At 36.0% G+C, this 13253-nt stretch overlaps 1 protein-coding gene and 1 pseudogene across 4 annotated transcripts in view; one reads left to right on the forward strand and one right to left on the reverse strand.

The window, feature by feature from the left end:
* Positions 1-2918, reverse strand: part of LOC116636389 — a 29980-nt pseudogene extending 27062 nt beyond the window's left edge.
* Positions 1-13253, forward strand: part of LRRTM4 (leucine rich repeat transmembrane neuronal 4) — a 714892-nt gene that overhangs the window by 290299 nt on the left and 411340 nt on the right. Inside the window, exon 3 of one of the 4 annotated variants that reach the window (XM_032410590.1) lies at positions 9089-11030. The exons of the other annotated variants lie outside the window; for them this stretch is intronic. Coding sequence (XP_032266481.1) covers positions 9089-9223 — 135 coding nt within the window. The 3' untranslated portion in view covers positions 9224-11030. Of the gene's footprint in view, positions 1-9088; positions 11031-13253 lie in introns of those variants that run through there. 4 annotated transcript variants of the gene reach the window in all.

The following is a 13253-nucleotide window of genomic DNA, read 5'->3' on the forward strand; positions in this document are numbered from 1 at the left end:
GCAGAACATGGAGTAGAGATATAGAGAATTAAGAGAGATGTAATTTCTGGAGTAAGAGAGAGTCATTTTTCCCCTACTCTTTTTGTTCTTTCCTTAGAGAAAGGTCATATTGAAATAAAAGATGTGAATACATATCCAAACTAACTCAACTCTGAGCAGTGGTTTTTAGGAAAAGTAGAGTTGATTTTGTTTAATTAACATTTATTTAGCTGCTGTCATATGTTGGGTGCCGTGTAGTGGGTATAGTAGCCAACAGGGGAGACACAGTTTCTAATGTAATGATACTCTCACTGTATTTATTTGGGAACTAAGGTATATAAGATATGTATGTTTCAAGCCATCATTAATAATCGAGAGTAAAGCAGATTACTATATGAAAATGGGATTTGTGAAGACTATGCTAAAATTATCAATTTTTGGTTGCTGCCAATAGAAAACCTTATAATTTATCTGTAACAGTCATAAAAGCACTCAGAAAGGAAAGAAACAATCTCAAAATAGGTGTGATGGGACATGAGACACTATAACAGAGCAGTAAATGGAGCAGAACCAACATGACCCAAAAATCATACAGTCATGTTTACCTTGACACTTCTAGCTCTAGTTTAAGTGAGGAGTGATTTGAACTCAATTCTAGAAACACAATTTATATTATCTACAAATTATCTTCAAATTAATGGCTTAATAAATATATGTAGTTCATTCTAGGAGTAGCTCAAGTCATTCTCAATTAATATAAATGCTGATGATGCACAAACCAGATGTTATTAAACAATGTGTCTAATAGGTTATTCTCAAAGTTCTGGTGCCTAAAATAAGCAGATTAGGTAAACAAAACTCTCAACAAAAAGATAAAATGGTTGGTAACAATAGTTGTACATCAAAGCCACTTGAAGAATTTTTCAAAAAGAGAGCAATCATGCCTGGGTACCAGTCCTGAACTGTCCCTGGAAATCCTGATTCCTTGGCCTAGGATGCTGTCATCAGTGATCCTGATGCACACATAAGTTTGAAAACCTCTGAAACATGCCTGCCTTAATGAGGCTTATGTCACATCTTCGCTCTTCAAATAGAAAATTCAAAAAAAAAAAGAAAACACAAAATTTTAAGTAAATGCTATTTACGAATACTTCGTATATTTCCTAAAGTTAGCCCATTATTATTTCTTCTAAGAAACACTTTATTAACCTTGCCTTTGAGTTACTCTATGCACGAAAAATTATAAACTCTCTCTTATTTTAAAATACCTGGGATTCCTTTGCAAACCAGGTCCACCATAGTTTTTCCTTTCATATTCTGGAAAATGGTGTCCAGCATATTTCACCTCACCATTTGTCCACCAAGATTTCCATTACCAATTTGAAATCCCAGAGATGCTTTACAAATCATGCTTTCTTGTCTATCCAAGACCTTGTTGTATTGCTGGGGGAAGGCTTTTCAAAGCGTCACATTCCTCAGCTTTTCTACAAGGAGTAGGAGGAGCTCCACAACTTTATTTATAGACCAGCTTCAGCAGTCCACATGCAGCATAGCAGGAATTAGGAACAGGGATCAAACAATGCATGGGGAGTTGAACAGTCATTTCCTGATGTTGCCATTAGCATTAATAATGCTAAGAAAAAATGGCATTTATAAAGATATATCCATTATTTTAAACTTTTCACTAATTAAGACTGCATGAGCAGTTAAAATCTATGAGGTTTTTCTCTAATTTACATTGTTCAACAGTGGCAATTAAAATTAGTCATCCCAAAGAAACTGACAGGCCAAAGTTCAATTAAACTTTAAAAGAAGGGAAAGTCTGGATGTTTAGCCAGTTCTGAAACAGTTCTCTACAATGATGAACAAAAAAATGTCTCATAGCTGCTTCAATGAAAATGATAAGCACAAAGCATCAGTTTTACCCCAAAAGTAAGGCTTCGATTCATTTGTGCTCTGAGTATGATAGAATAAGCCAATTTGTGTTTAATGAGGAGATACCAAGAATAGTTAAAGAAAAAAAATAGGTCATAATTCTGTCCTGTAAAGATATAGTGTTAGACTACCTCCTAATTAGCCCATGACATTTTCTTAAAGGCAAGTGAGGCACCTGGGCATAGAAGTGTCCAATTGTAACACATAACTTTGAAGTGTATTTTGGGCCAAGCTACTCTTCTCATTAATGAAGCATCTAAAACACCTTTCTACTTCTGAAGGCCACAGGTTTGAAGGGTGACTGCTTTTCTCCGAACTAATTTCCTTCAGAAACTTCTTCTGCAATCACCTTTTCTTTCTTTCTTCCTTCCTAGCATTTTCCTACTTAAAATATGCCTTTTAGTATATAACTAATAGCGGTTAAGGTTCTAAAGCTCATACTCTTAAAATGAAGGAATCTTACTGTTAACACATAAAGTTTGCTTATGTTAATTGATAAAGTAATAGCCATGCAAAATTGATTACTTTAATCCCCATCTGGAATATATAGATAGTCCTTATCAGCTTACTAAAAAGAGACTTTTGGAAAGTTACTCGGTATAACATAAGCCAATTAAATTATATAGGAACTTTGATTTTATTTAATCCAAAGAAAGCAGACTCTGGATTATTTAGTAAAAGATTATGAGGATACCTCACAGAAAACTGTCACCCTGGAATAAACATGAGAGACTGCTTCTTTAGGATGACAAACACCACACATCTGCTTAATTCAAAAAAGGAGTATATTCTGTTAGAATTATGAATAAATACTTTTTGCAGAGAATAGAGTAACAGATGGCTGGAGAGATTGTCCGTATCAGTGAGTTAGCAATGGTTAAAAAAAAAAAAAAAAAAAAAAGACTTCCATAAAATATGAGTAATTTTGCCACTTACCTCTTTTTCATATTGTACTTAAGGGAGGGTTTAATAATACAAGCGTTGCCTGTGGTATGAATAACCATGAACTCTGTAAGTTAAATCTTCTCAGAGATATTTTTCTATTGAAAATGGCAAAGTAATTTGCCATTTTGGAGCCAATTTAGAGAAGCCTCAGTTAAGTTCTGCTGTTGTACAAAGTAATTATCATTGCACTGAAGACATAAACTAATAAAGAAACAATAACCTCATTTATTAACCTGCTGTGCATCTGGCATGGAACTGGGCAATACATACAATATATCATGTAATAACACTTATGCAAAGAAATGTTATCATCCCTACTGTAAAAATAAAGAGAATCTAAATGTCGACCAAAGAAACCAGTAAATAACAAGCATAGTTAGGACACAAACACAGGTCTCTTTACTTTCCAAGCTACCACTTTGCCCCATGCATTTTTTATGGGTCCCTGTTTTCATTATGTTACCCACACATTACTATGTTGTGATATTGCCTCCACATCAGATCATTAACTCTTAAGTAAAGGCAAAATTTAATGATTCTTTTGCTGGAAAAAGTGAGACTTTCACTTTGACTCAGTGTGTAAGCTCAGTGAGAAACCTTGGTCATCCCACAGGAGGATTCTTGTGTGGATGTATGGTAAGAACACTTAACATGATATCTACCCTCTTTAACAGTTTTTTTTTTTTTTTTTAATTTTTTTTTTAAAGATTTTATTTATTTATTTGAGAGAGAGAATGAGAGACAGAGAGCACGAGAGGGAAGAGGGCAGAGGGAGAAGCAGACCCCCTGCTGAGCAGGGAGCCCGATGTGGGACTCGATCCCAGGACTCCAGGATCATGACCTGAGCCGAAGGCAGTCGCTTAACCAACTGAGCCACCCAGGCGCCCCTCTTTAACAGTTTTTAAGTGCACAATACAGTGTTGTCAACTATAGGCATGATATTGTACTGAGTTCTTACATTTCAGTTTCCTCTAAAACTCAGTACATAGCCTTTTGTTGCAGGAGCTGAATGGCTGATTGACGTTTTGGTTCCATAGTCATTTCATACCTCTTCCTCATCTGCCCTACTACTATGATAGATGAAGTAAAAAACTTTTCTCTCTGATGGAGTTCCATGAAACAAAAGATCTATTACAACTTTCCAGCAATCCTCAAATCTCTCTTGCATATCTGAACTGAAGCTAGCTGGCAGGTAAGAGAAGAGGATACAGTCAATCTGCCCCACTAGTCTCACATAGGTTCTTAGAGTCCTGAGGTTGGGTGTTACAGACTTGAGTACCCACTGGTAAAGAACAGCTCATAAAGAAGTCTTTCTTTCCTTTTTCTCTAAGAAAATAATCTAGGGCCTGCTTTCAAATTCTGGTACAGTATAATAATAGCAGCTCATATTATTGAAAGTGTACTAGGTGCCAGGCACTCCTCTATATGAGATAGATAGATAGATAGATAGATAGATAGATAGATAGATAGATAGATAGTCAGTCTGTATATATTAATCCATCCCATTCTTAATAACAACCCCAGGTCTTAGATGTCAGGTTGGCAATGTTCTTCAGGTATTTGAGAAGAGAGCATGTCCCTAATTTGCAAATTAAAGTTGATGTTGACAGTATTTAAAACGAAGTGAAAATTATATTTAAGAATGTCATTTTTGACAGAATTACTTACCACTGTCTTTTATTTCCTGGTATCATTTGCAGGTCTTAACTGGTGTTGATGAGAGTTGCTATGCTGCTAATTCAGAACAATTAGCTTTGATTAGTAGATCAATTTGCAACCCTGAAATTAAATTTTGACTGATAAAAATCTTCAAATAGTATATATTCTGTATTTTTAATGAAGTACAGTGAAGTTCATTATGTAATCAGTGGGTACAAAGAAATAAGTTGCTTGCATGGAAATTATAGCTCATTACTAAAACGTTTTATTTCTCTTTATTCTCAAAGACTATGTGCACAAGGTAAATACAACACTTTTTTTTTTTTTTTAACCAAGAAAAAGATTGTATAAAAGGTTGTACTAGAAGTCAATTACCAACCACCTTAGAATTTTTGTTATCAGGCACAGCATGGTATAGTAAGGAGCAGATGCTCTCAAATAAAGTAACAGATTGGGGTTCTCAAAGTACAGATCTTTGATTTATGGTTTAGGGTTATGTTCTGATAAATCCATTTTAAGTTGAGAATATCATAAGTCGAAAATGTACTTAATACATCTAACCTACCAAACATCATACTTTAGTGTAGCCTACCCTAAACATGCTCAGAACACTTAAAATTAGCTATAGGAGGGCAAAATCATCTCACACAAAACCGATTTTATAACCAAGTGTTGAATATCTCATGTAATTTATTGAATATTGTACTGAAAGTGAAAAAACAGAATGGTCATATGGGTACAGAATGACTGTAAGTGTATCAGTTGTTTATGCTCATGATTGCTTTGGTGACTGGGATCTATGGCTTGCTCCCCCTTCCCAGCATCTTTAGAGAGTATCATATCACATATCGGTAGTCTAGGAAAAGATCAAAATTCAAAGTACTGTTTCTGCTGAACACATACTACTTTTACGCCATCATAAATCTTAAAAACTGTAAGTTGAAACATTATAAGTCAGGGACCATCTATAATGCTATAATTTATCAGTTATTTGAAGTAAGGAGGTTTGCTTTTTCTCATCTGTACAATAGGAATACACATACTTATTATATGAGTTAATTATAAGGATTACATAAAGGTAATAGAAACCTCTTAGTATTAATTTGGTAATAGTTCTATAAATTCCAAAATGGATTTATATTTTCACAGAAACTCTTCTGTGAAATATAAAAATATATATAAAAATATATAAATTATATTTATATTAGTATTTTGTTTAAAAAACTAGAATAATGTTGTTTTCTAAATATTTCTTTTTCAGAAAATCCATTGTTAGTATATAAAAACTATGAATTTTGAATGTTAATTTTGTATCCTGCAACTTTACTGAATTCATTGATTAGATCTAACAATTTTTTGGTTGAGTTTTTAGGATTTTATGTATGTAAAATCATGTCATCTGTAAATAGAGACAATTTTACTTCTTCCTTTCCAGTTCTGATAGCTTTTCTTGCTTTTCTTGCCTCATTGCTCTAGTTAGGACCTCTAGTACTATGTTGGGTAGGAGTGTGAGAGTGGGTACCCTTGTCTTGTTCCTGATCTTAGAGGAAAAGCTTTCAGCTTTTCACCACTGAGTATGATGTTAGCTCTTGGCTTATTATATATGGCCTTTAGAATGGTTATATATGTTTATTCTATGCCTGCTAATTAAGAGGTGTTTTTTTTTTTATCATGAATGACTGTTAAATTTTGTCAAATGCTTTTTCTGCATCTATTGAGATAATCATGATTTTGTTTTTCTTTCATTCTGTTAGTGTGATATATCACAATGGTTGATTTGCATATGTCAAACCATCCTTGCATCCCAGGGATAAATCCCATTTGATCATGGTGTATGATCCTTCTAATGTGCTGTTGAGTTCCTTTTGCTAGTATTTCATTGAGAATTTTTGCATCTATATTCATCAGGGATATTGGCCTGTACCTTTTCTTGTTTTGGTATCAGAATAATGCTGGCCTTGTAAAATGAGCTTGGGAATGTTCTCTCCTTTTTGATTTTTTGGAAGAGTTGGAGAAAGATTGATGTTAAGTCTTTTTTTCTTTTTTTTTTGAGAGAGGGAGAGAGAAAGAGTACTTGTGCATGGGGGTGGGAAGGGGGAGGACAGAGGGAGAGGGAGAGAGAGAATCTTAAGCAGACTCCATGCCCAGGGTGGAGCCTGACATGGAGCTCGATCTCATGACCCTGAGGTCATGACCTGAACTGAAATCAAGAGTCGGACGCTAAGTTACTGAGCCACCCAGGTGCCTTGATGTTAAATCTTTTTTAAATGTTTGGTAAAATTTGACCATGAAGCCATTTGGTCTGGGGCTTTTCTTCTTTTTAGTGAGAGATTTTTGATTATTGATTATAATTACTAACAGTTATTGGTCTATGTAGATTTTTTATTTTTTATATTCAGTCTTGCTAAGTTTTATGTTTCTAAGAATTTTTCCATTTCTTCTAGGTTGTCCAGTTTGTTGGCATATAGTTGTTCATAGTAGCCTCTTATGATATTATGATCCTTTCATTTGGGTCCTTTCTCTTTTTCCTTTGGTCAGGATAGCTGAGGATTTGTAAATTTTATTTCCCTTTTCAAAGAATCAACTCTTGGTTTAGTTAATCTTTTCTATTATTTTTCTGTTCTCTCTGTGTTGCTTTTGCTCACCCCATAAGTTCTGGTATGTTGTATTTTCTTTTTTGTTTGTCTCAAGAAACTTTTTTATTTCCCCTTTCATTTATTTTTGACCCATTGGTTGTTTAGTAGAGTATTGTTTCATGCACTCATGAATTTTCCAGTTTTCCTCTTGTTATTGATTTCTAGTTTCATGTCATTGTGGTCAGAGAAGATGCTTGGTATGATTTCAATCTTGAATTTGCTAAGGCTTGTTTTGTGGCCTATTGTATGGTTTATCCTATACAGTCTTCCATGTGCACTTGAAAAGAATGTGTATTCTGCTATTGTTGGGTAGAATGTTCTGCATATGTCTGTTAGGTCCATTTAGTCTATAGTGTTGTTCAAATCCACTGTTTCCTTATTGATGCTCTGTCTGGATAATCTATTCATTGCTAATAATGGGGTATTAAATTCCCAAACTATTATTGTATTACTATTTATTTCTCTTTTTAGCTCTGTTTTTGCTTTATATATTTAGGTTCTCTAATGTTGGGTGCATGCATTTTTGTAATTGTTATATCTTCTTGGTGCTCTGACTTCTTTATCATTATTTAATGACTTTCTTTGTCTCTTAACCATTTTTAATTTAAAGTCTATTTTGTCTTATTAAGTATAATTACTCCTGGGTTTTTTTGTTTATATGTTTTATTTTTTGTTTTGGTTATCATTTGCTTGCAATGTCTTTTTCCATCCCTTCACTTTCAGTCTTTGTGTGTCTTTAAGATTAAAGTGAGTTTCTTGTAGACAGCATATTGTTCGATTTTTAAAAATCCATTAAGACATTATATGTCTTTTAACTGGAGAATTTAATCCACCTACATTTAAACTTACATTTAAATCCACTTACACAAAATAGGTAAAGACTTACTATTGCCATTTTGTCAATTGTTTCCTGGTTGTTTTGTAGATCCATTGTTCCTTGTTTCTTATCCTACTGTCTTTTGTTTGTTTATTTGTTTTGATGTCTTTTGGTATTAGTATGCTTTAATTTCTTTATTGTGTTTTTTGAGTAATTAACACAGGATTTCCCTGTGGTTACCATGAGGCTTACATAAAATATCTTAAATTTATAACACCTGATTTTAAATTGATAGCAACTTCAGTAGAATTTGTAAATGTTACTTTTACTTTTCCTCTCCCTCACATTTCAGGTTATTGCTGTTACACTTTATATGTGTTTTTTGTTTATTTTTTACTGAGTAACTAATATTGTTATGGTTATTTTTATTGTATTCTTTTTTTTACCTTTTAAAGTAGAGCAGTAAGTGCATTATGCACCACTATTACCATATTGCAGAATCTAAAACTATATATTCACCATTCCCAGTGAGATTTACACTACCTTTTTATGTTTTTGTGATGTTAATTAGCATTATTTTACTTCCACTCAAAGAATTTTCTTTTTATTGTGTTCCACAATTCCCATAGGCAGACTTTCTTCATTCTTTTCCATTCTTTTTTTCTTTTTCTTTTTCTTTTTTTTCTTTTTCCTCCTCTGACTAGATAATTTCCAGTGTCCTGGTCCTCCAGATTCTTTCTTCTACATGGTCAAATCTACTTTGTAAACTCTCTATTATATTCTTCATTTCAATTATTATATTTTTCAACTCTAGGATTTCTGTGTTTTCTTATGTATGTTTTGTTTGATGGTTGCTATTTCCTTGTCAAACTTATTTTGATCATGCATTGTTGTTCTAATTTGGTTTAGTTGTCTATGTTTTCTTATAGTTCACTAAACTTCCATAAGAGGATTATTCTGAAATTTTTGACAGCTCACAGATCTCCATTTCTTTAGGGTCAGTCATTAGTGCTTTATTAGTTTTCTTTGATGGTATCATATTTACCTTATTTTTCATGATTCTTGATTCATTACATTGGTATTTGTGCATTTGAGTAAAGGAACTCCTCTTCTACAGGTTTGCTTTAGAAGAGACAGTTCTTCACCAGGTGCTCAGTTTGGGTTTCTGGATATGTCTGCTGGTAATGTCCTTGGACAGGTAGGTCCTGCTACTATGGTCTATTTTGGGGTGAAGCTGTTGTTCAAACTATGAGGACAGGGATGGGGGGTTGTGACACTGCCTGAGAACAGTTGGATAAGACTGCTGGCTTTGTTCCCTACCCAAGTGAAACTATAGGATGTTTGTTTGTATTTTCTGGTCAGGCTTACTAGATGGTCAGGACTGGGTACTATATTCAGTACCACACAGGACTATGAATTAACTTCCCTGTCCTGGCAGGACCTCAGGACAGAAATCAGGACCTAAATAGTTGGTTGTTTGGGAACCTGAATCAGGCCAGAGTGTGCACTGAATTCCCTAATCAGGTGAAGCCACCAGTTTTGCTCTGCAGATGGGGGAAGCCATGGTCTGTGCTCTTTTCAAGTGCTACTGTGTACGGGGCTTTTGAATGGGCTGTGTTGCTTCCAATGTGCTTTGGTTAAGTTCCCTGGTCAGATAAGCTGAAGGCTGTATTCAGCAATGAATGGGACTATGAAATAGATTCCCTGCCCAGGCACAGTGGGAGATGCAGCTCTAAAGCCACTAAAACTCTTTGTTGTCTTAACTCAAGCCGACCCACACCCCAAGTTCCATGACTAAATAAGATCATTGACTTTGTTGGGCAAACTACTGGCTTTACCTTGCTGTCTCTTGGGTTGAGTGAAACCTCTATAGTTTCCAGGTGTTGTCTCCAGCCATTCTGGTCAGATGGGGCTGGAAGATACTTTCCACAGCAGGTGGGGCTATGTCTCAGCTCCCTTGCCTGGGTGGGAAGGGAAGGGGCCACTCCAGGTTATTTCCAATTTACCAAACAGTCTCTGGTTGGAGGAGGCTGGAAGCCACCTCAGTGTTGGCTCTGCATTAATCCCCCTGCCTGTGTGTAGCATAGGAACATCCAGACCTGATACTGGCTTTGTTCTGGGGGCGATCAGCTTTGGACTGTACTGCTTCCAGGAATTGTCTTTAGCCCTTCTGGTCAGATGGGGCTGGAAGGCATTCTCCACAGTGGATGGTGCTATGATTCAACTCCTTACCTGGGCATAGACAAACCAGGCTCTATGCCAGCAAAATCCTCTATTTGAATCAGGTAGATCTGTACCCACTGAGTTCCCTGGTCAGAGTATGCCCTTGACTTGGTTCTACAGATGAGCAAAACCTCCAGTTGGAATTACTACTTGGGCACTGCAGGTATGAACTCTGTCTGCCAAGATGCATGTGCTAGTTGTTGCAAGCCCCTCCCCATTTCTCCATCACAGATTCTCAGTGGTTGAGCCCCGCACATTCCCCAGCAATCCATGGTGTGAGATCAGAGTAGAGGCTTTCGTGAAGTGACACACAATACTAGGGGTGGTGCTGGTTGTCCCCCAGAGGCTCCCTTTTCCAACTGGAGGAACTGGAGGCTTAGGGAGATGTCTCTTGGTGCTGGCCTGGCCTGGGGTAATGCAGTCAAAGTGTAGCTGCTTCTCTTTTGTTCTAATGCGGTCTGTCTTGGTTTCTGTAGTGCAAGAGAGGGGGCAGTACTTAAAACCCACATTCTAGGACTCTCACAGTGACGTTTTGTTCCTGAGTACTTGTTAGTTGTTAACGCTTGTGAGGGGGCGATGTCAAGAACAACCTGTCACTATCGTGGTGCTGTCACTCCTGCTCTAAACATTTTTAACCTAATAATATCGTTTTGTTATTTCAGTAATGCTTTATAGTATCTTTTTATTTTTTTCCTGTACACCTAGGTCATCTCCCATACACCCTATACATTTTTTTTTTATTTGTGTGAAAAGGAAAGAAGGAGGGATATTTCATTAACCCTGATATTCATCACTATATGCATAATACTGGATCAGGTGCTATTGGTAGTAACAGACATATCAATTCATTGTTTCTGTCCACAAAGAGCTTATTACTAAGTTGGGAAGAAAATTTTCCTAAAAATGTTCATGATGATAGCACCCAATAATATTGTAATTGTTGCAAGGGAAAGTTGCTGCATATAATAATGTAAAGATTAAATTTTATTCATATTACATTTAGTATAAGACAAAGATTGGTGAAAGATTTGAATTATCTAAGTAACACCTAAGGAAGATTTAACATATATGTCTTCTTCAGTAGATTTTAAAGTATCAACAGACACGGCTATGTGAATAGAGTCTTTCTTATGGCCCCACTGGCATTAAATTGAGCGTTGTTACTCAGAATGAATTCATTTACCCACTGTACTTTGCTGAAAAGACTAGTGGTAGAGTCAGAATGATTGTGATGATGATAATTATTGGAATCAGCAAGAAATATATACATTTGGATATTACTGAATACAGGTAATATTAGATTTTCTTTATTATTTTTTAAAGATTTTATTTAGTTAGGGGTGCCTGGGTGGCTCAATTGGTTGAGTGTCCGACTTTTGGCTCAGGTCGTGATCTCGGAGTCCTGGGATCAAGCCCCGTGTGGGGCTCCCCACTCAGCGGGGAATCTGCTTCTCCCTCTTCCTCTGCCCCTCCTCCTGCTTGTGCTCTCTTTCTCTCTCAAATAAATAAATAAAAATCTAAAAAAAAAAAAGATATTATTTATTTGTTTTATTTATTTATTTATTTATTTATTTATTTATTTATTTATTTATTTGAAAGAGAGTGAGAGAGCATGAGCAGGGGGAGGGGCAGAGGGACATGCAGACTCCCTGCTGAGCACGGAGCCCAATGTAGGGCTGGATCCCAGGACCCTGAGATCATGACCTAAGCCAAAGTCAGATGCTTAACTGACTGAGCCACCCAGGTGCCCCTGATTTTCTTTAAATACTTTATCTTCAGAATCAAGTAGTAAGTGCATTGGAGTTTGGGTGTATCATTTGTTCTCAAATCCTCTTCCCTTTCTGTTCCCTCACCCAACAGTTTCCTATTACTGTCTACTAATGTAGGCACTGGCAAGAGATTGAGGGTAGGAAAATAGGAGAAGCCTGATTACTTCTCATTCTCTCCCCTGCTTTGATATTGACTTAAGCAGTATCTGTTTTCTCTTTCATGTCTACTACCTACTGGGTGCCCTATTTGCTATCTTTCTGGCTCCTAATTGTGGTCCCTGTACTTAGTTTCCAGTAGCAATATCCTTTCTTTGAATTTCTAGCTTTAGAGCTGAGGGTACTTTCTATACTTCTTTCTCTTTGGATTGCTCCACCTTGCTCAATGGTCAGCTTTTTTCATACATCTGTATTTGAAATTATTTTATGGAATTATCTGGGCTCTCTGATCCTGAATGGATCCTGAGTGTTCGGAGTGATTCAGAGGGACTTTCCTGATAGAGTCGTTAGTGTAGGGTGACAACACTTGCACCCATTGCACTTCCCCGGCAATGGGTAAGCTACCACATCTGTTACTTCATTGTTCAGCCGTTTTCTGTACTTACCGGACAGTGGAAACAGTGCAGTTGGCTTCTATCCTTGCTCCATATGTGTCCCTCTTGCAGCTACAGATTTGCGGAATAGGATGAACTTGCCTGATAGAAGAGATAATTCTTCAATATAGGGAAATTATTTGCTGAATGTCCTCAGGTCGAACCTCCAAACAAGTTCTCAATTTCTGTTGTAACTTCAAAGACATAACCAGATACTGCAAATGCAGGGGGAAAATGGCAGATTAGGAGTCAAATTGAACTTGATTAGAGTTTTATTTTCACCATTAACCGGCTGTCTGACCTACAGTTATGGGGAGAGAGACAGATAAAGGTTGTGGGGAGAGGAGACTCAATTGAAAAGATATGTAAAATTATTCATGAATATGACACAGACACCAAACAAAATGATGATTCATGCTTTATCAGAGTACTCAATTTATACAAAATTTTTTTCATTTTCTAAATAATTTTTAATGTTATTTTGTAACTTTTTCTAAGAATTTTAGTTTATTTTAAAGAATTCTATTTTCTCCAAATGTTAGCCGGCTAAAGGAAAGTTTTATAAGGGGAGCGGCAAGGGAATATAGGAAAAGAGAGACTTCCAGAACCACAGTTTTCCAGAAAAGGCAGGACTGGATGAGTTTTGTGTTATCATGAGATAAGAAGCAGAGATGCTATTAGTAATGGGGGTAAAAAATTA

This window comes from Phoca vitulina, unplaced genomic scaffold, assembly GCF_004348235.1.
Source record: "Phoca vitulina isolate PV1807 unplaced genomic scaffold, GSC_HSeal_1.0 scaffold12, whole genome shotgun sequence".
NCBI lineage: Eukaryota > Metazoa > Chordata > Mammalia > Carnivora > Phocidae > Phoca > Phoca vitulina.